Source organism: Pelodiscus sinensis, chromosome 4 (assembly GCF_049634645.1).
Source record: "Pelodiscus sinensis isolate JC-2024 chromosome 4, ASM4963464v1, whole genome shotgun sequence".
Classification (NCBI taxonomy): domain Eukaryota; kingdom Metazoa; phylum Chordata; order Testudines; family Trionychidae; genus Pelodiscus; species Pelodiscus sinensis.
In genome coordinates, this window is record NC_134714.1 from 33,466,139 (window position 1) to 33,487,785 (window position 21,647).

Below are 21,647 nucleotides of genomic sequence, written 5' to 3' on the forward strand. Positions count from 1 at the left end.
AAGAGGGTCCCAAAATCTTCAGAGCAGATGAGTGGATAGCATTCCGTAAAAGTTCCCAGTCGTCCGCAGTGCTGCCTGCAAGGTGCAGGTTGGAAAGTCTGCTTTCTAGATCCTCAGTCAATGCTGAGGCTATGCTTGGGTTCTTTAGCCTGGCCACATTAACTCTTTTTATGGGCTTGCTACCTTGTGGACGTCTCTTCATTCTAATTCGGAGATTCATTTTGGAGACAATGAGCCTGTGATCTGTCCAACAATCAGCACCACACGTGGCCTTGGTCACTCTGACATCTTGCCTGTCTTTTCTCCTGACAATGACATAGTCGATAAGATTCCAATGCTTAGAGTGGGGGTGCATCCAAGAGGTCTTGTTCCGGGTAGGCAGGCGGAACGTCGTGTTGGTGATAAGAATGTTGTGTGCTGCACAAGTCTTCAGTAGGCCGTTGCTGTTACATTTGCCCACTCTATGTCTGCCAACGACTCCATGCCGGGCTATTGAGTTGCATCCTACTCTTGCATTGAAGTCACTGAGCAGGATCAGCTTGTCAGTGCTACTCACAGCTGATAGCAAGGAATCCAGTCCTTCATAGAACCTGTCTTTCATCTCGTTCGGGTTAGTCATTGTGGGAGCATAGGCACTGATCAGAGTGGCTTGGTTTCTATTCTGTAGCGGAAGATGTAGTGTCATAAGCCGATCATTCACACCCTTGGGAAGACTGGCAAATTGCCGAACAAGGTGATTCCTGATGGCGAATCCGACTCCAGCATCGTGACGCTCATCGGTGCCACAACCGCTCCAAAAAAAGTATATCCACCTCCAGTTTCAGTTAGCTGACCTTCATTAGCAAGACAAGTCTCACCGAGGGCTGCAATATCAATGTTGTATCTTGCAAGCTCTCTGGCAACCAAAGCTGTTCTTCTTTCTGGTCTGTCTGTTGTAGGTTTGTCCAAAAGTGTGCGCACGTTCCAAGTTCCAATGGTGAGCGATGTCACCATACGTTTAATCTGTTTATTTGTATTTGTTCGACCGCCATATTGGGATTCCCGCCAGCTGCGGTAAACTGGCCAGGATGTAGTGAAGCAGGCAATGTTTAGGGCACCTTTTCTAGCCCCTTCCCCAATTCTACGGAGGTGAGCAGTGTGTTCCTAAAAAGGACTGCTCAATCACCCAGGTAGACGCCGGATTTCACTGCTGCTTTGATCAGCGAGAAACGACCATTAAACCTGAGCAGCCTGTGTGCAGGTGCGTGACTATAGCTCCCAGTGTGTCCATCTGCTGCTTCATCATTCGCCCATTGCCACAGGACTTTGAAGGTTGCGATAATGATGATGGTAATAATGTGGTGTCGAGACTTGCGCGTGATTTGGATTTAAGTGAGGAAAAGTTGCGCAACGTCAACCTCACTCTCTCTTCCCAGTTCCTATCTGGGTCCAGTAGCAAGACGAAAGTCAAGACTGCTGGAGATGGGACTGGGCGCAGTGGATAACCAGGGCGTCTTCTGTGTCTTGTCCTGCTCTACGCGTTGCATAACACTTGCGTAGACCGCCTTCTTGACCATTGGACCTTCCATTGGTCTCATGCACTCAATCCGCCGGAGTCTGTCTTCACATGCTGGGATAGACAACTCCCTGTCGCACTGAGGGTTTTGGGCCCATCGGCTACCCTCACCTGGTTTGGCTGGCCAGTCGAAGCCATTGCCCAGGGTGTGGCTGCTGTCGCATGCAAACAGCTACGGGGAGCCACAGGTGAGAGCTGGGTGCTAGGTGGGGGCCAAAGGTGGACGAACCGCCCTAAAAGGACGCGACATGTTCAACCACCAGAGGTTGACCAGAGGTACCCCTCCCTGACACTCCCTGACACCCCAATGTAGCACCCAACTGAAACACCTCACTCCAACTCCATGGGGGGTGGGCGAGCAGGGAGAGCTTGAGGTTCAAGGCCTAAGTCCAGATTAACTCTTCTGGGGTTCCAGGGTAAATGGATTATGTGCTCCCCCACTCCCACCCCAAGACTCTGGTGCGAGGCCAAAAATGAGGGGTTCAGTGGTTAGGACAGGTCTGCCAAGGAGTGGGATAGCGATGGAAGGTGCAGGAGCTGGTGTGCAGGAGGGGGTGAGGGTGCGAGATCTGGGTGGGAAGTCGGGTAAAGGAGCAGGCTGAGAATAGGGTGTCTGACCAGAGGGAGGAGGCAGGAGCAAGGGAGGATGCAGGAGCAAGCTGGGGGTGGGTAGGGTATCTGGCCAGGGAGGAGGTTTAGGAGCAAGGGAGGGTGCAGGCATAGGCTGGTGATAGGGTATGGGGCCAAGGGGGAAGGGTGCAGGAGCAGGCTGGAAGTAGGGTGTCTGGCCAGGGGAGGGGCCAAGAGCAAGGAAGGGGGCAGAGTCTGGCTAGGAGGGCAGGTTCAGGAGCGGGCCGCGGGTAGGTTTTCTGGCCATGGGGCAGGTGCAGGAGTGGGCTGGGGGTGAGGAGTATCAGTAGAGTGTGTGTGTGAGGATCTAGGGGTGCAGGGTCTTTGCTTGGGGGTATGAGTGAGGGGATTGAGGGTGTGGAGTCTTGGCAGGGTGGTATGTGATGGAGCTCAGGAGCCAGGGGTCTCAGCTTGGGGGAATGTGTGATGGGGGAATGAATGAGGGGGCTGGAGGTGTGGGGGGCCACTTACTTGATTTTGCACTACTGCCAGCACTGTGGGCTGGGCATGGCCTCCCACCGCTCCCATTTGCTGGATTGAGGCCAATGGGAGCAGCGGGGAAAGCCTTCAAGAAGCATGTCCCTGTGCTGCTGTTCCCCCCCGACCAGGGGAGCACGCGTGTGGAGGCACTTCTAGCTCAGCAGGGTGACACTGGCAGGGAGCCTTGGGCTTTCTCCCCTCCACTCGCAGAAAGCTGGTGCTGGCACTCCAGCCTCGCAGGGGACTGCGAGGCTGGAGTGCCCGTGCAAGCTCCTTGCTGCAGGGGAGCAATTGGGGGAGGGACTGAGCTCAAACTCCAAAAGAACCATATCTGGCTCCCTGTTGGGCCATAGGTTGCCGACCTCTGTAGTACACAAAGATATGGAGTAGACCGGGGGTGAGCAAAAGGGCCTCCATGGGCCAGAGCTGGCCTGCCAAGTGGGTGGATTCGGCCTGCGAAGGGCCTGTTGCTCCCCCGCTCCCAGGCCAATTAGGGCCTGGGGCCAGGGAGCACCCGAAGCCTTCTCCGCTCTGCCCCCACCCTGCACGTGGCTCAAAGTGCCGCTTTGCCCTGCCCCAGCTCTGTGAGGACTCCACGGCATTTCAAAGTACCACGTGCTCCTCGCAGGCCAGGAGGAGGCTTCCCACGCTCCCCCGTCCCCAGGCTGTGATTGGTCTGGGGGCGGGGGAGCGTGCCAAGCCTCTTTCAGGGCATGGGTGCCTAGTGGGAAGGGTAGGCAGGAGGGGTCCCCCACCCCCACACCAATCATGGTCTGGGGGTGGGGTAGCCCTGCCCCTTCCTGTTTAGGCCCCATTGCTTTCGGGGTGGCCTGGGACTACTTCAAAAAATTTTGTAGTGGCCCCTGGGCAAAAATTATTGCCCACCCCTAGGGTGAGGTAATACCATTTGTTTGTAATAGCTTGATCTCAGCACAACTGTGCTTTGCATCATGACCACGTATGATACATGTCATTAAATCCCAGGGCATGTATCTAATCATCTTGTTTTAAAATAATCTGGATTATCCACAAATGCAGATTTTGTATTTCTTTGTTACATCAAATCTGTTCACTGCAATGAGAATTAATTAGGATCACAGACTTTTTAAAAAAGGCACTTGAAAATACTTTTTTGAACTACCTAAAACCGTTGACTTGTCTGTCTGATAGACTGTGATCACCCCATCCTTTGTGGAAGAGAAAAAGCCTCCAGGAAGGATCCACTGCATTGTAAAACAGAGAACAACCTAAGGAGATTGCCCATTGTTTCAATGTTCTTTTATCCAGCACCTTTTATATCCACATGGGCTAATCTGTCAGTATCTTTTTGGTGTTGATGAAGTACCCAATACCAAGTTCCCTACTACAGGTTCAGTATGACAGTTACCTTTTAGAGAGTTGGTATTACCTGCCCAGTCTTCAGTTATTACAGCCAAAATTGCATTAGATTTATTTGTTGCCATATTAAATGGCACACATGCTGTCTGTGCAATCATAACACGTCAGCGTGACAGTTTTCAGGTTTTTTTCTTCCTGGTTGACTTTTGGTTTTGTTACTTCCTTCCTGCAGTCTAACTTCTGTAGATTCCCCTTGTATTATTTTCTGTCTATATTTGGGTTTGCAGAGTTAAACAGCTTAGTATTATCTGTGACATACCTTGGGTTGCTGAAGGTTGCAGCTAACTATTTAATAGGATGGGTTGATCACAAGTACGTAAGACATTCAGCATATTGCCTCATTGTTTGGGCAGCCGTTAGCATCAAGTTATAGTGACAAAAAGTTAGGTTTTGTGTTGCCATTGCTTTTGATTATTCAAGATCCTTTCTGTAGAAGAGGCCAAAACCTAACTAAGAATTAACCTAACACACTGAAATCACTTTGACTTCTGAAGTTTTATCTCTCACCAATTCCATCAAGTTGAGAAATTTATTGAACTGTGGCTTTTTAGTGTGTCAAATGAATGTGTTGCATTGTTTCTCAGTTCTGCACAATCTACCATCTGCTTGCCTACCTTTTTGCTTCAGGAAGAACAAATTAGGACGTGATCTTACATAATCCCCTCGCGTTTTGTGTACAAAATAAGGTGCAACTGAACAAAATTGTTTGAACAGAATACATTATTGAAAAATACTAAAATCAAGACAAATCCACCACTTTATATGAAAAAAAATTAGTTATGAGGAGAGAGCTATTATGTTGTAGTGCATTTGGATTAAATCTTGTAAATAGACCTTTTGTCCCAGACTGATCTGTAAATGAAAAAAATCCTATGCTATTTTAGTTTGTGAATCATCGTCTGTTGCTAAATTTGCACAACAGAATGCAGTTGGATATGTTTTGACAGTAGTTCTTATTTACTTTATTCACACCACTTTTAGCTTGTTTGCCACCACTATTTTCCACATTGTGGCTGACAAGTCAAGGAGCCAGCAGAAAATAGCTGGGTGAAATATGATACCAATGTTTTAAAATGTCCCCAGTAGGGGAACTATTGTATTATTCTGTTTTAGTATACCCCAGCACTGGCATCATATGAGCACACTTAAAAACAAGCACAGTGACATTCTGGCCTCTAGGCAAATACTTTTCATTTAACATCTTTGTAACATATTTTTGTTACAAAATCAAGTCACACCTTCGAGTAGGCAAAGCCTTAACTGATGGAGGAGCTGTTCACTAGGATATGAAGATTCAAGTCTGACCACCTGAAGAAGCAAGTCTCATAGTCTGGGATCTACCTTCCCCATTGGAATGTCTAGCCTAAACTCCTCATGTGAGTATATTTTAGGATCTGTTAGTAGAAGCACCTCATCAGTCAATATATCATAGGGAGAGATGTTTTATCATAGGTAATCGGGTCCCTCCTCATCATATTAGTTTTTACATAGTGCATTTCCTCAGTAGGTATCAGTGTGATTTACAAAAGAGGTTAGTATCATTATTCTCATTTTACAGATGTAAATTTTACTGGTTACAGATGGTGCCTAGAAGGGTACATGTAAGGTGATGGGAAAGGAGAGCAGGGCAGAGAATATGGGTGTGATGTACTCACCCTGTCTCTCTCCCCTAAGTAGACATTTGCTGAATTCTGCACTAGCTGAAGGCATTAGTTCCCTTTGGATGGGTCAGTTGTGTTGGGCAGTGCTCTATGGCCTGTGTGGCATGTCAGATGTATTAGGTTAAATCCTTAACTGGTGTAAATTGGCATCTTTGTTGAAGCCAAATTGAGCAGTGTTAGTTTGTTACTTGGGGCTCCAGCCCATTTTGTGGCAAAGGCCCTGGAATTATCGGCAACATTGTCTCTTGTCTGTTGCAATCAAAACAGTCTCCCCTTTGTGATGGTTGTGTAATTAGAGCACATGCATGAGCCTACAGGTTTAAGGGTTGCTTTATTGTATCTGTTTATTTAACAAAAACTTAAATGTTGTGGTACACTTGTGTGGGCATTTGAAAATGATGAAGAATTTATGCAGCCATTTATGTTTAAGATTCCTCATGTTTTTTCATGCATCCGTATTTATTTGAGGTACTGCAAATATTAGCAGCATGCCTAGTTTTATTTATAGTGGCATGACCCCAACTTGATTGTTTTAACCTTAAATTTTAAAAAGGACATTAGTGGCTTAGGGCATGTTTACGTATCAAGTGCTGAAGTGAAACAGCTGCATGTCTGGTGAGGACATGATGCTGATGGGATAGAGCTCTCCATCAGCATAATAAACCCACCTCTGTGAGCGGAGAGAAGCTCTCCTGCCAATGTAGCACCGTCCACACTGATCTTTGTCAGGGTAACTTATGTCAGTCATGGAGTGGTTTATTTATACCTTTGAGCAATATAAGTTCTGCTCTTGTAAGCTGTAGTGTGCACATGGCTGTGAAGTTTGCTGTGAAGTTCAACATCATGGTAAGGAATGATGTCCCTGTTTCACGTGCTGGTTTTATATGAGATGTTCTTAATTATATTGTTTATTACTAGAATAATCTGTTTAATACAAAACAAAAATCTGGGTTGCACATCAGGCCTATTTCCTGCTGGATTATGCGTGGTGAGTTATATTTGTCGAGTTGAAAGAAGTGTCCCTTTTACGAAAATATTTGATTGCTGAGTTTAACTTGCTTCCTTTTCCAGAGTGAAAAGGGCACATTTGTTTAAATTCTAAATCTGATGTTGAGCTAGAGAATGGATTCTTTTCATTAGGATATTTTAGATTTTCAGAAGGTTTTTCACAAAGTCCCTCACCAAAGGCTCACATCAAAGAAGCTGTCCTAGGATAAGAGAGAGGGTCCTCTCATGGATTGGTAACTGGTTAAAAGATAGGAAACGAAGGGTAGGAATAATGTCTGTTTTCAAAATGAAAAGAGGTAAATAGTGGGGTCACCCAAAGGTCAGAACTGAACCAATGCTGTTCAAAATATTAAAAAATGATGTGGGAACAGGTGGCAAAATATGGCAGATGAAATACAATGTTGATAAATGCAAAGTAGTGTGCACAAGAAAACACAGCCCCAACTGTATGTAGAAAATGATGGGGTCCATATGAGTTAACATTAAAAAGAGATCTTGGAGTCATTTAGGATAGTTCTCTGAAATCATCCATTCAGTGAGTAAATGAACCCCAAATCTCCCAGCTTCTCATTGTAAATTATGTGCTCCAGCCCTCTAGTCATTTGTTGCCAATGTGTCTACAACGTTTCTGTAATGGGGGCCAAGAATTGGACATAATACTCCAGATATCAGAGGGGTAGCCGTGTTAGACTGAATCTGCAAAAGCAGCGAGGAGTCCTGTAGCACCTTATAGACTAACTGAAGTGTTGGAGCATAAGCTTTTGTGGGCAAAGACCCACTTCGTCAGATGCATGACGAATACTCCAGATGTGGCCTCATCAGTCCCGAATAAAGGGGAATAATCACTTCTCTAGATATGCTAACAGTGCTTCTCCTAATGCACCCTAATATGCTGATAGCCTTCTTGGTTACAAGGACACACTGTTGACTCATATCCAGCTTCACATCCACTATAATCCTTAGGTCTTTTTCTACAGAACTGCTGCTTAGCCAGTTTGTCCCCAACCTGTAGCAGTGCTTGGGATTCTTCTGTTTCAAGTGCAGGTCTCTGCACTTGTCCTTGTTGAACCTCATCAGATTTCTTTTGGACCAATCCTCCAATTTCTCTAGGTAACACTGGACCCTGTCACTACCCTCCAGCATATCTACCTCTTCCCTCTAGTTTAGTGTCATCTGCAAGCTTGCTGGGGGTGCAGTCCATCCCCTCATTCAGGTCATTCATGAAGATGTTGACCAAAACCAGCCCCTGAACCAACCCTTGAGGCACTCCGCTTGATACAACTGCCAACCAGGCATCGAGCCTTTGATCACTAAGATGGACAATCCAGCCAGCTTTCTATTCACCTTCATACAGAAAATGTATGAATTAATAACAGCAGTATAAGAGTCATGTTTTGGAAGTCAATATGCAATGGAAATGGATTTGATATTATCTTAGTTCCACTCATTAGTCTAACAAAAACTTCCCTATACAGGCAGTCCCCGAGTTACGCGGATCCGACTTATGTCGGATCCGCAGTTACGAACGGGGCCCTCTCCCTGGTCTCCAGCAGACCAGGGAGAGGAAGCAAAGCGGCGGAGCATGTGGGCAGCGGACAGCCCAGACGCGTCTGGGCTGTCCGCTGCCCGCGTGTTCCGTCGCTTTGCTCTGCTTTGCTCCCCGTCCCCCTGGTCTGCAGACCAGAAGGACGGGGAGCAAAGCAGAGCAAAGCCGCGGAGCCCGAGGGCAGCAGGACAGCCACGGCGCGTCTGAGCTGTCCCGCTGCCCCCGTGCTCCGCGGCTTTGCTCCAGACGCCTGTGGTACAGCAGCTGGGGTGCTGCCGGTTGGTCCTGTAGCGCCGCTCTGGGCGCTACTGGACCAACCCGGCAGCACCCCAGCTGCTCTGCCCCAGGCGTCCTGATTCAGCCGCTGCTGGTCAGTTTCAGCAGCAGCTGAATCAGAACACCTGGGGCAGAGCAGCTTGGGTGCTGCTGGGTTGGTCCAGTAGCGCCGAGAAGCGGCGGCGCTACTGAACCAACCCAGCAGCACCCCAGCTGCTCTGCCCCAGGCATCCCCAAGTCAGCAGCTGCTGAAAATGACCAGTGGCTGACTACAGGAAGCCCCTGCCCCGGGCTTCCTGGAATCAGCCGCTGATCAGTTTCAGCAGCAGCTGACTTGGGGATGCCTGGGGTTCTTAAGTTGACTCTGTATGTAAGAACTGGCATCCAGATTCAGCCGCTGTTGAAACTGATCAGTTTCAGCAGCGGCTGAATCTGGACGCCAGTTCCGACTTACATACAGATTCAACTTAAGAACAAACCTACAGTCCCTATCTTGTACGTAACCCGGGGACTGCCTGTACTTGATTTTAGATAGTGTATTTGAGCTATTGCCTCTAGGTAAAATTCATTAGTTTACTTTTGCATACATAACATCTGATTATCTTTAAGATCCTAAAATTGTCCCTCTGTTTCACTCATTTGCGTTTCTACTGGTACACTGGCTAATTTTTCCTTGACCTCTTATCTCTCTCTCATTTTCTTAATCAGGAATGGTTGGAAAACTTTGAAGAAGAGAGAATATTTTCTGTAGCAAAAGTTATCCATTTCCTGACCAGCCTTAACCCTAATGCTTTTCATTTTTATATTCTTGGTCTACTCTCTCCTTTCTTCTCATTTTTCTAATACTGTTTTTTTCCCCCTAATACTTTTTTTTTTGCACCTTTTTAGGGACCACCTTGTCTTTCTTTTCCTTCCTTTCATTTTGTGTGATCATTGGTTACCAATGGTAATTTATTTCCTTGTATTAGTTTACATTACCTCTATAATCCTAGAGTTCTCTGCATTTTGTGTATGCTTTGGGAAAGGATTGACACTTTGAGTAAGTCATTGAGTCTTACTCCAAACTGTAGCCATTCTGTGTCGCAATGAACACCAGCATCTGCTCAGTGAGCCCAAGGGGCAAATCAGCAGATTTTTAGGGAGATGTTGTTGTGAAGCTGTTACTTTTTTATTTAATGGTCTTTCAGAACAAACTATGTCCAGATTTAATAATAGGAATGTCAACTAAAAAGCCTGTTTACCAACACCATAGTCAGTAAATGTATGGTTTGATTTCCCATCTATTGTGCCCAGTGTTTGTTTCCTTGGTGCAAGAATTTATTGCTGAATTTACACTGAAGATTAGTAGCATGCAATCTTTATTGAGCCACATTGCTCAGACTATTAGCTCCCTAGTAAAATCACATAACTTTAATGTTATGCTAATTTATGATAATTTTGATCATCTTTAAATGTAAATTTAGCTTAAAAGTGAAGATTTTGTCATTTAAAACGTGTCCCATGCTTCCTTTTTAATGAATGATTTTAAGGAGTTAGTTATAAATTCACCTTACAACTACTTTAGTATGGATGATTTCTTCTTTTAAGCATTTGGCTTCCTCCAACGACAACCCCTGCAGTGGCAAACCATCTCTAAGTAAATGCAGCTGGCTTGCTGCACAATCATGAATGACACTGCATTTCATTATTAATAATTGAAGGAGCTTTGTCTCTCCCTGCTGGGTCCTGTATATAATTCATGGATCATAAATCTACTCTAAAATCTAGGAAAAATTAAATTTTATTGAGCAAGAGAGGTTGGTGAGAGATTTTATTTGCTAATAGCTAGAGCTTGTATTTACATGTTTTCCTCAAAATATTCTAACTAGAAAATTTAGAATGACTAATTAGCCATCTTCCAGCATTGTGATGGTGTTAGTTCTTGAAAGTCTGTTTCCTACTTTAACACCATAAGGTAGGTCTTAGACCAGTGGTCCCCAACCTTTCGAGGTTGTCGGGCGCCAGGGGGCGTGGCCATTCGCCCGCCGGGCGCCAGGGGGCGGGGACACTTGCGCCCCGGGGGCAGCTCCCCCCCCCCATAGCTGCATGCCCGGGGCCGGCGCTCCCCCCGCCCAGCGCCGCGCGCCCGGGGCCGGCGCTCCCCCCGCCATGCACCGGGTGCCAGGCCAGCCCCGAGCACCTGGCAGGCGTTTGGAAATGCCCCTGCGGGCGCCATGGCGCCCGCGGGCACCGTGTTGGGGACCACGGTCTTAGACAAACAGAGAAGTTTACTTCACTCTCTAGACCAGGGGTCAGCAACTTTTCTGAAGTGGCGTGCCAAGATTTAACCCTCCTGTCCTGGACCGTACCACTCTTCTGGTGGGGGGAAGTGTCTTTCTCCACTGCACACCCTGTGAACCACCTGGCTCAATGCAAACCTTTCTGCAGGCTACCAGATGCTAATGGAAACTCACCGTTAATTACATAATTACGCCCAAGCCATTTTACTAGTGCTGCAGCGAGGGAGAATGGTTTAATTTAAAGTATTAAACAATCTAAGCATTTTAACTTTCTTGTGTTAGTTTATCAAACTTCATTTTAAAGAAAGTAAAATATTAATGTATGTCCAATACAAAAGGTTTCCATGTTTTCTTTATTTACGACAGGGATGGGGAACCTTTTTTGGGTCAGGGGCCACTGATCCACAGAAAAATCAGTTGGGGACCACACAAGTGAGATGCGGGGGAAAAAAAAAAAACCTCCTCCGGATATCCCAAACCCTCACTGATGTGGCTCTCAACTGAGAAGACTCACCCTTCTGGTGTTCTAGCCCCATGGAGTGAGGGGAAGGGACAGGGAGGACTGAGGCTCAGGACCAGATTTACTTTCTGGGGTTCCAGGGTTAGTGGATTTTGGGGACTCCCTTAAGCTCTAGGGTAGGGACCAAAATGAGGGATTCAGTGTTCGAGACAGGGCTGCCAGTGAGTGGGATAGGTATGGGGGTGCAGGATCTGGGCAGGAGGTGGGATGCAGGAGGGGGTAAGGAGGGCAGAGTCTGGAAGAGAGTTTGGTGGCAGGTGGGAGTACGAGAGAGAGTTTGGAGGTGTGAGGGGGTTGGGGAAATAACGCAGAAAATGTCAGAGGGGAGAATGCAGCCAAATAGTTGGCACATGAAAACTCTTGTGGCTGGCTGATTATTGTGCGAATGGGCTGAAATTCTCATTCACACACAATGATAAGTCTTCACACATCTTCCCTCTATTCTAGCCTTGCTCTCCTCAGCCCCATGATCCCCTCCTCCCCACAGCCACGGGGAGTGGGGACAGTGTCACTTCCCAGCCTGGCCCAGCCCTTTGCTGAGGGCTCATCCCTCACCTGCAAGCTGCAGCTCTGGGCGCAGCGGGGCACTAGGGAAGGGGCTCCCTGCCGCCACATGCACACACCTCGTGGGGAGAAGTGCAGCGCAACCCTGGCACTGGCGTCCATGTGTGACCAGCCACCCAGCCCTGATCTGTGGAGCAGGCCCAGCCCCACCTCCTCCTACACCAGGAGGCAGAGCCTGTAGCACAGGAGGGGGGGTGTTAACCTCTTAGCTCCCAGGCTGGGCAAGGGCAGGCTTAGGGTTGTGCATGTGCCTCTCATCCTTCCCCCACACCACCAGGAAGCAGTAGCTAGTGCTTCAGCCTGCAGCTGAGCTGCAGCACAGGCTCCCCGCTGCTCAGTGTGAAGGGGTGGAGCTGAGCTCTCGCCCTGTGTGCCACAGAAAATTGGCTCACGTGCCGCTGGTTGCCGACCCCTGTTCTAGACATTATTTGTTCTTATAGATATATGGAAACTGTGACTTGATATGCACAGTTTTTTGTATTATAAAAGTTCGTCCTGTCCTCTACAGAGAGCAGGACAGTGTTATCCATTTCTCAAAAGAAACAAGTTCTGGAATGCAGGTCCGTTCCCTGGAAATCTGAAAGACTTTCCCATAATTGTTCTTTAATTGGAGAGGTGAGCAGACAATTTGATTTAGCAGGGTGCTATTCCTTTTAACATCCTTTTGAGAAACCTTTACATTTAGGGCACTCCTAGGGAGAAACTTTAAGTTAATATGAAGGTGGCAAGACTTGATTTTAAAAGCACTTCATGTAGCGATACTGAAAGCAGTCTAGTATTTTTCTCATTAGTAGTTGGGAGCCTGTAGATTGCAGAACGAGTCTTGAGCATCTTTTCTTCCCATTTTGCTCAGTGGAAGTTAAAGCACTTTGCAGAATCAGGCCCTGCTTTTACAGTGTTACAGAATGGAGGACACTTTCTTTTCCCATGTAAATCAACAGCAGAATTGCCACTGACTTCACTGGAGTGAAAATAGGCTCTAGTGGGCATTAAATATGTATTATTTTGTACTGCAGTAGCACGCAAAGGCCAGGGCCCCTTTGTGCTAAGCATTTGTGTGTGTGTATATGTATGTATAAACATTATCCCAAATGATGTTTTACTTCTTATTACCATTTTTTAAATATTTTGTGGATCACTTATGTGTTAATAGATATCAAGCTTGACAGGTCTGAGGATGTCCCTCTTTTTTTGATATATTTAGAATAAATGTTGATTTTCTTACTTAGTGTGTGTGGTCCAAAAAGTGAGCCTGAAATGTTACATGGTTATTGTTCACTTCTGCTCACTGTGCCTAGTCAAAAGCCACAGCATCTTAGCTTATTCACAGAACAAGGTGTTCTCTCTTGTCAGAATCACATAGCTGGGAAAAACAAACACACATTTACCTCCAAACCTACTAGCAAGTTTCTGATTCCAGTCTTTGGTAGTACTGATATGTAAAGGAAAGGAGGAGTCAAATTTCAAAGTCACTGAACTTCCCTTTCTATCTATTAGAGTAAACAGTGATGAGATTTGTGTTTGTTTGTAAAGCTAAATTAGAGAGTTTTATTGATTAATGTTAAATATGAAGAGTTGGGATGTCAATTTTTGTGGTTGTACCACTCGCTCCTGTCTGTCTCTTTTGGATTGTTGTATGTTATGTATGAGGCCCAATCCAAAGATAATTGAATTTGATAGAAAAACTCCCGCTGACTATGTGAAGGGGCTTTGGATCAGGCCTAGAATGATCATTATGTTGGCAGCCATATTGATAAGGTATCTATCCACTGACTCCACTATTATTGCATTTGCGGCATTATGAGTATGTGGTTTCTAAGAACATTTCATATTGTTTTAACAGGAATGGATTAGCAAACTGCCGGATGAGGACAGAAAGTGAACAGTCGTGTGGCTCTCCAGTTGTTAGTGGCGACCCAAAGGAGGATCACAACTATAGCAGTGCCAAATCTTCCAACCACAGGAGCACTTCACCTGCCAGTGACTCTGTTTCCTCTTCTTCTGCTGATGACCATTATGAATTTGCTACTAAAGGCAGCCAAGACAGCAGCGAAGGGAGTGAAGTTAGTTTCCAGAGCCACGAGAGCCATAGTGAAACAGAAGAGGAGGACAAAAAGCAAAACCGAAAGGAGACCAAGGACTCTCTAGCTGACAGTGGGTATGCGTCCCAGCACAAGAAAAGGCAACATTTACTGAAGGTGAAAAAAGTACCAAGTGACACACTGCCTCTTAAAAAGAGACGTACAGAAAAGCCCCCAGAGAGTGATGATGAGGAAATGAAAGAAGCAGCTGGATCACTCCTGCATTTAGCAGGAATTCGGTCCTGTTTGAATAACATTACCAATCGGACGGCAAAGGGGCAAAAAGAGCAAAAGGAAACCACAAAAAATTAGAACAAATCAGTGATTTGTTTGAACTTACAAAATTTTGTTTTAGCACGTCAGGTGAATTCTAATGATTTGTGGCAATATCAACATTTTTTTGTTTTTGTTTTTTTGGGGGTTTTTTCTTTCTCTTTTTTTTCTTTTGACCCTTAAGATTTTTATTTTTAAAGGAGATTGAAGCCATAGAACTCATACTGACACTCAGCTAATTTACAAAAGCTTTTCATTACCTGAAGACACAAAGTAAAAAAGCCAAAATCACCATTGCTTTCTCCAGCTTGTCAGAAATGCATGGTTGAATACGCAGTGACATCAACATTATTGTGATGGGCGTACAATTCGGCCCTTGGAGATCCCTCTTATACCTAGAAGAGATGTGCATAATTTAGTAATCATTCAGGCCTGGCCCTTAGGTTTAAAAAAAATGGCCTTATAATTAGGTTTATGAGTGAATGTGAATAGAGAGATTCGGAGGATGGAGGTGGCATGGAGTCCTCAACATCTAACCAAGAACCGGTGGCAGTTGGATACAGTTGTGCCATAGAAGTCTTTGGACTGCCACTGGAGGCATTTGCGCATACAGTAATGCACTATTAGTGCTCCCTGTACTATATGTGGCTCATAATGTGAAGACTGTTAACTTTAAGTTGTGGAAAAATTGAACTGTGTATGCAACGGGTTTCAGTGAAATAATGAGGAGAAATGATGCTGGGGGGAGGGAATTGTTAATGGTATTGTTAATCATTGAATTCTGTCTTCTATATTAAATTAAAAGAATGTTCAAAAAGCCATAAGCCTGAAGATTGGCACTGCGTGCAAAAATAATAATAATATGGAAAACAAGCTATGTCTTCTAAACTGCCTGAGTGAAAAGCAATCAAGTCTAAGAAATTACAGTAGATATTAAGGAAGAAAATAAATCAGAATATTTTTCTGTTGATCAAAAATATTTGATCTAATTGGGGAAAAATGCTACAAACCCTGCCATTAGTATTATGCTATATTTAAAACAAAAAATCAGAAACAAAAAAAAGCATATTGATGGACAAGAAACTAGAATACAACAAAGAGCTCCTATACTGCCCTCAAAATTGAGTATGCAGTTAATGTCAGTCAGGATTCATCTGTGCAAAAACATCAGATTTCCAGATTTAACCAGCGTAGCCAGAAGAAAATTCTGATCCACATTGCATGGATTTTGGGGAGAGGAAATTTAAAAAAACAAACAAACTTTTTTTTAATTCAAAGATAAAGTTCTTGTAAGGTAAATAATGTATTTAGCATGAAGCATGAATTATTTTCATATAAATATAGAAAATAGAGAAAAGGCTATGCCTCTAATTTTTAAGCCCTTAGGCTTAGAGTCTGTTTTTGTTTTGTTTTTGGTTTTTGTTTTGGGGTTTTTGTTTCTGTTTTTGTTTTGAAGCAGGTGTTTAAGGTTTAACCTTCTTCAGGGACAAACACTGACTGTTGGGGAACTTACTCTGCAATATTAAAAATATCTTCACACTCTGGTAGGGCTTGGATGGTTGAATTTTACTGCCTTGTCTGCACATTCAGCCCCCTCTCCCTACTTCTGTTTAAAAAAAAAAAGTATGTTCTTTCTCTGCCTGTACATGTGTAACATGATGCAATAATTTGAGGGCAAATTTAGTAGTGAGTGTGTATGATAGAATCAAGAGAATAACGGGAGGCTTAATTGAGGAAAAATAATTTAGATTTGGTTCAGGGATAGGTATGTCAGTGAATAGCTTTGCTAATTTGCCATGAAAAGAAATGAAGTTAGTAAAGGGCCTTATTGATGGTGATCAGAAATGTAGCACAGGATTGGAGGAAGTGATTCAGGTATAGTTGTGCTACTCTCATGAAAATGTTGATAATTAGATTGGAACTCCCTAGAATGGGGAGGGGAGCTGTGAAGAAAATACAATCTCTCCCACCCCAATTTGTGAATTTGGCATTAAAATTGTCTACACTAAGGAAGTTCTCAAGGCAAAAGGAAAATAATAGGGAAGGAAAATCCCTATCATTTTATAAAATACAATTGTTTATCGTCATTAAAAACTTGAGGCCATGATATTTATCCCTGGTGTAACTGTTTCAATCCTCTGAGTTATAGGAGGAAGTATAGCCCATGAACAGGAAGCTATAGTGGGACACGGTTGTCCACACAATGCAATGGAGTAAAATAAAAATTGAACCATGAGGCATTTGGGTTTTTTATGTTATATAGAAAACATATTACAGCACAAGACTGCAGCACCAAAATTAGTTTCTTCTGATTTGCTTAAGTGTAATGCAGGACCCAAAACCTGACTATATTGTGAATTGAATAAAAGTCAATTATCTGGATGCTACAATCTGGTAACTTCAAGCCGAGTAGATTGAGAAGACAGGAGGCAAAGATGGTAAAACCCTTATACTCAGATGCTCTGTATGCAGGGTTGGCCCCCCAGGTTTAAATTACAACCCTACTAACAGTTGCTAACACATAACACACTGGCTGCCAGCAGCACTGAAAAGCAAAAAGTCACAGCTAGGGATTAGTGCAGCATAGAAGTGCATCAGCCAATATTGCTTCCTCGAGGTAGAGTCCCTTCATGACAGCCCTGGGGTCTTTCTCCTGTTGGCAGGTACACCAGCTCTGCAGCCAAAATCCACTGATAGTGTCATACCACAACTGCACCAGAAAGTCTGGCCTCTTGTGTTTCATGAATTTCTGGGAAGAGTAACTGCAAATGAAAATGCATTCACTTGCCTCAAAAGCCAATGCAATACACACTTGTACATATATTGTTCCATCCCACCAGTTTGTTGAACATTAAATTCAATTAAGAGTAAAATTTAGTGGCATCAAGTACATTTGAAGTGATGGCTTACTCCCCACCTTCACCAGAGAAAATGGCATGATCACATAACAGTGTGTAAAAACTTTTCTCAGTCACAAAACTTAATTCCAGAATTATTACACTGATATAATAGTTACTCCAGACATACACTAGTGTAACTAAGATCAGTGTCTGTTCTATGACATCTTCTAATTTGGCTGCTTGATTAAATATGTAATTACCACTAGCATTATCCACCCAAGAAAACAAACTTGTGCGCTAATCCCTAATGAAGGCAAGTTATCTTAAATATATTATTTCTATAGAACTTTACTCATTCCTTTATAGATTTGCTGGTATATTTAAATGTCAGCAGGTGCAATTTGTAGCTCCTACACAGGTGTACTTGGAAGATATCAATAGGTCATATTTTACAAAATACTTTCAGGAAATATTTAAAAAGAGGTACTAGAATTTGGCTTTATGTACTAAAGCCCCCTGAAGACTATTCAAGAAGGGCATAAAATATATGTGATTAAAACTATCTATTGTTTTATGCTAAAAATATTTTGTCCCGAATTCCCATAAATGCAGCTGGTGACATTCAGTACATAACTATAGATTGGTGTGTTTTAAAAAAACAAAACCTAAAAGCCCACCTTTTAAAACACACAAAATACACCTAATTGAGCACAATAACTTCTTTGGAATTTGTCCTGGCTCCATCAGTTAAATATTAATTATTTAATAGGTGAATTCTTTGTACATTGGATTGGAAGGTCTGCTTAAGGTTCATGTAGTCTTATGCAACTAAACATTATAGAGCCAATACAATGTATGCTCATAAATACTCCTCTTAAGTATTAAATAAAAACACATTGCCATCTCCTCAGTGCAGTTAGAATCCTGCCAAAACTAACTGGCAATAGGGTGGTCTTATGGACTTAATTATTTGCCAGATTTTTTTTCCTGATAGCCATTTGAGGAAGAGCTAAAATCTCAACTTCTATTTTCCCTACTACAGTATTTTTTAAAATCTTTCAAAATGAATGTCCTCCAAAGCTGGTGTGTGTGTGTGTGTGTATATTTTAGGGCAGCAGTCTATTAATGGCAAATTACAAACCTGAGAGGATTTTAAGGGTGGTTTATAATTGACAAACAAATCCTTACATTTTAAAATATTCATTTTGGAGCAAAAAAAGTTTGCAAGCCAGAGCTAATGCCACAAATAGATTCTGCTAAAGTCTGCAGGTGTAAAGGAATTAACCATTCACTGCTTGTGTGCTGCAGAATATTTGATGATCTTTTATAAAATAATTTTGATGAAATTTTGCCCTTTAAAAATGCTAAGCACAGGTCTTCAGCAGCTTTGCTATTTCATCAAATGTATCTTTCAAAAAACAGAGCTTGAGTCTGATCTCTCACATGTTGAAACCAGAAGTAATTCCAGGAGCATCACTGGAGTTAAAACCAGAATAGGTGAGATTAGACATACACCTCTTTAGCTGTAGTAAATCAGCCTCTGAGCCTAATTCTCATCACACGTGGATTATATATTAGTGTGTAACTTGACTGATGTCCTTGTAGCTAATCCTGATTTACACTAGTGGGAGAAGAAAATCCCTAAACAAACACACCAGCCTTCTATATTTGACTGAATTACTGCCTCACTTTGAAAATTCATATGGTAGAAATTTACAGGCCAAATTCCCTACTTATTTGGACTCAATGGAACTCTAATAGAGTTACGTCAATTTACAACATCAGCGAATTTTGTCCTAAATCATCCTTGGTAAAATTTCTAAAAACACCTAAGTCAAGAGTGACCTACTGACTTTTATTGAGAGATGGGCTCCTAAGTCATTAAGGGCCAAATTTGTAAATGTGTTTAGGTACTCAAAGTTGCATATAGGCCACTGCCTAGTGGAATTTTCAAACATGCCTGGATGTCTTGCTGCTGTTGAAATCAATGGGAGTTAGTTGCTTAGGGCTTTTGAAAATTCCACGAGAGAGAGGTGCCTGGGGATCTGCATCATTAGGCACCATTACAAATCTGGCCCTATGTGTTTTTGAAAAATATATCCTGATTCCGAAGAGAAGTGGAAAACCACATTCACAATTTCAGATACAAATTCAATTCATTTGATCAAGCAAGTGAATCAAGTTATTTCAGCTGGGTCACAGCTGTCCAGGATACCTTTTAAATTTTTATTTAGAAAAGTTTATTTTTTAAATATCTTCTTGACTTTGCCAGCAAAAGAGCATTTGAATCGTACATACTCTTGATTGTAACAAAGTATCAGTGTTGACATTTGACCGGTTCAGTCTTTAGTGTTGTTCTTCACAGCCCTCCAGTAATATATCAAACACTGTTATGCACATAATGCAGCACTGTGATCTAATTTAAATAATACTTTTTTATTATTTATACTACTCTATGTAATATACATCAACACTTTGCTATATAACCTAAGTGATAACCCTTTTCTTAGTTATCTGCCAAACTTTGAACTTCTGTTTGGTTTATATTGTAGTTAATGCGGCTACAAAGTTGTAATGTCTTTTTCTTTTTAGTCAGAATGTGTAAATCAAACTATATACATCTTGTGTGTTTCTATTTTGAGCTGGAGTTTGAGGATTTACACACAAACATTTGGTGTTCTGTATAAATCTGCATACCTTTGTGAAATCATCTGTTAATCCCCTTTTATTTAGTATTAATTGACAGTGATTTATTAGGGTTTCTTGTTTTTACTTTTTCTAATACTGGTTATTCTTGAATTAAGCACAGACTTGTCAGCTGGGTTGCTTTATTATTGATAGTGTATATGACCTTATAAATCTTCCACAGTTCAGCAAACAAGTACTAGCTTCACTGACCAAAAAAAGAAAAAAATTCTCAACCTGATGTGTCTATGGTGCTGTATTTTGCTGGTGTACATTTAAAATAAGAAATGAGTTAACAAAGGTCACTTCTGAGTTGTTGTGCTAAACGAATATCCTTTCCTCTTTTCTGTTAGCATTGAAACAAAGAGTATTTATCTGAAAATATATAATTGGATTTTTTCCCCACTGTATCACATTTGCAATGAGTATAGATAGCATGGGGTTTCTATTCCTTTTGCAAAGAGGGTGAAATTTGCCCAGCGCCTGATCCAATGTCTATTTGAAATGAATGGGAGTGTTTTAAGTTATCTTCATTGGGCTTTGGATCAGGACACCAGCACTGAAGACCCACCACTTAAGCCCAAAATTAAGGATTTAAGTGATGGAAAGGACTTGTGCTGACATTCAACACTAGAGTGGATTTCACCTAAAGCTGATACTCCATATTAGATGTTCAGATGCTAATATGGATAATAGATCTTAGCTAGAAATTGGATTCCATCCCTCTATGACTGTGGCCTGAAATCCCAATAGCTATTTTTTTCTAGTTCAGATAAGACTGAAATTTTAAGTTAATTGAACATTGTACATTTCCTGAGTATGTGTGGGGGACAACAGTTAAAAGTAATACCTGCATCTGATAACCAATTTCATGCCTGCATCATTCACACTCACTACTTAAAACTGCCATTATGTAAAATGTTGGGGGAATGATTTGTGTGTGTATGAAAAAGCATTATAAACTTGTACATTTTTATACTCTGATTCTGTAATATTTCTGAAATATTTTGTTTTACAGAAAAAAGTGATAAAGCAATCAAAAGACCAATAGGTTTAATATCAGTGCTTAAGGGTCACATGACCTTAACTGGCCAATGAGTTAATTTAGTACAGTAACAAGCCAATTTTTTTTTTTTTTTTTTTTTTTTTTTTTTGCTGTACTTGGAGTATGAAACTGCCAATTTCATACATATTGAAATGAGAACTGTGATGGGGGAATAAACAGTGATGTTAAGTTGTATTTTTGTTTACCTAAATGAGCAGTCCGAAGGCAAGTGCAATCAGCCGATCTTTAGGAAATATGAAAGTGTTGATTTAGAAGCATACTTACATTTTACATTTTCTTGATGTGTAATCATATTGCCAAAGACAAACTATTTCATCAATTATTATTGTAAATAACACTTTCCCAAAACCTACCATAAAGTTTCTGTGATGTATTGTCTTCCAGTTGCAATAAAAATTACTGAGTTGCATCAATTGAATAATAGTAGTTTTGTGTATACTTGCTTTAAAATACATTTCAATATCAAGGAATAGAGTTAATATTTTTAAAACACTAATTGCTGTACAATTGTATTTTTATGTAATTTAAATGAGTTATACCCATGGTATGATCCACTAGATATCAATGCATTGCTCACATGCAGTTGAATAAATAGGATATCAAATTTTTCATCTTGCTAAAAAGACTATATGCCTGATTCTCATATGTTTTACGTGGCTGTACTTACTTTACTCCTGTTTTACATCCAGTGCAAACCAAAGTCAACTTCAGACATGAGATGATATTGTCTTATTAAGAAGATTTCTAGGTGGTGCATTTGCAATCTTTGGGCCAGTCTCTAATTT

At 42.4% G+C, this 21,647-nt stretch overlaps 1 protein-coding gene across 5 annotated transcripts in view; it reads left to right on the forward strand.

The window, feature by feature from the left end:
- Window positions 1-21,271, forward strand: part of FOXN3 (forkhead box N3) — a 340,491-nt gene extending 319,220 nt beyond the window's left edge. For all 5 annotated transcript variants that reach the window (XM_025184274.2, XM_006122337.4, XM_006122336.4 and 2 more), the window contains one exon: window positions 13,761-21,271. In XM_025184274.2, coding sequence (XP_025040059.1) covers window positions 13,761-14,310 — 550 coding nt within the window. In that variant the 3' untranslated portion in view covers window positions 14,311-21,271. The remainder of the gene's footprint in view (window positions 1-13,760) is intronic.
- Window positions 21,272-21,647: the final 376 nt, after the last annotated feature.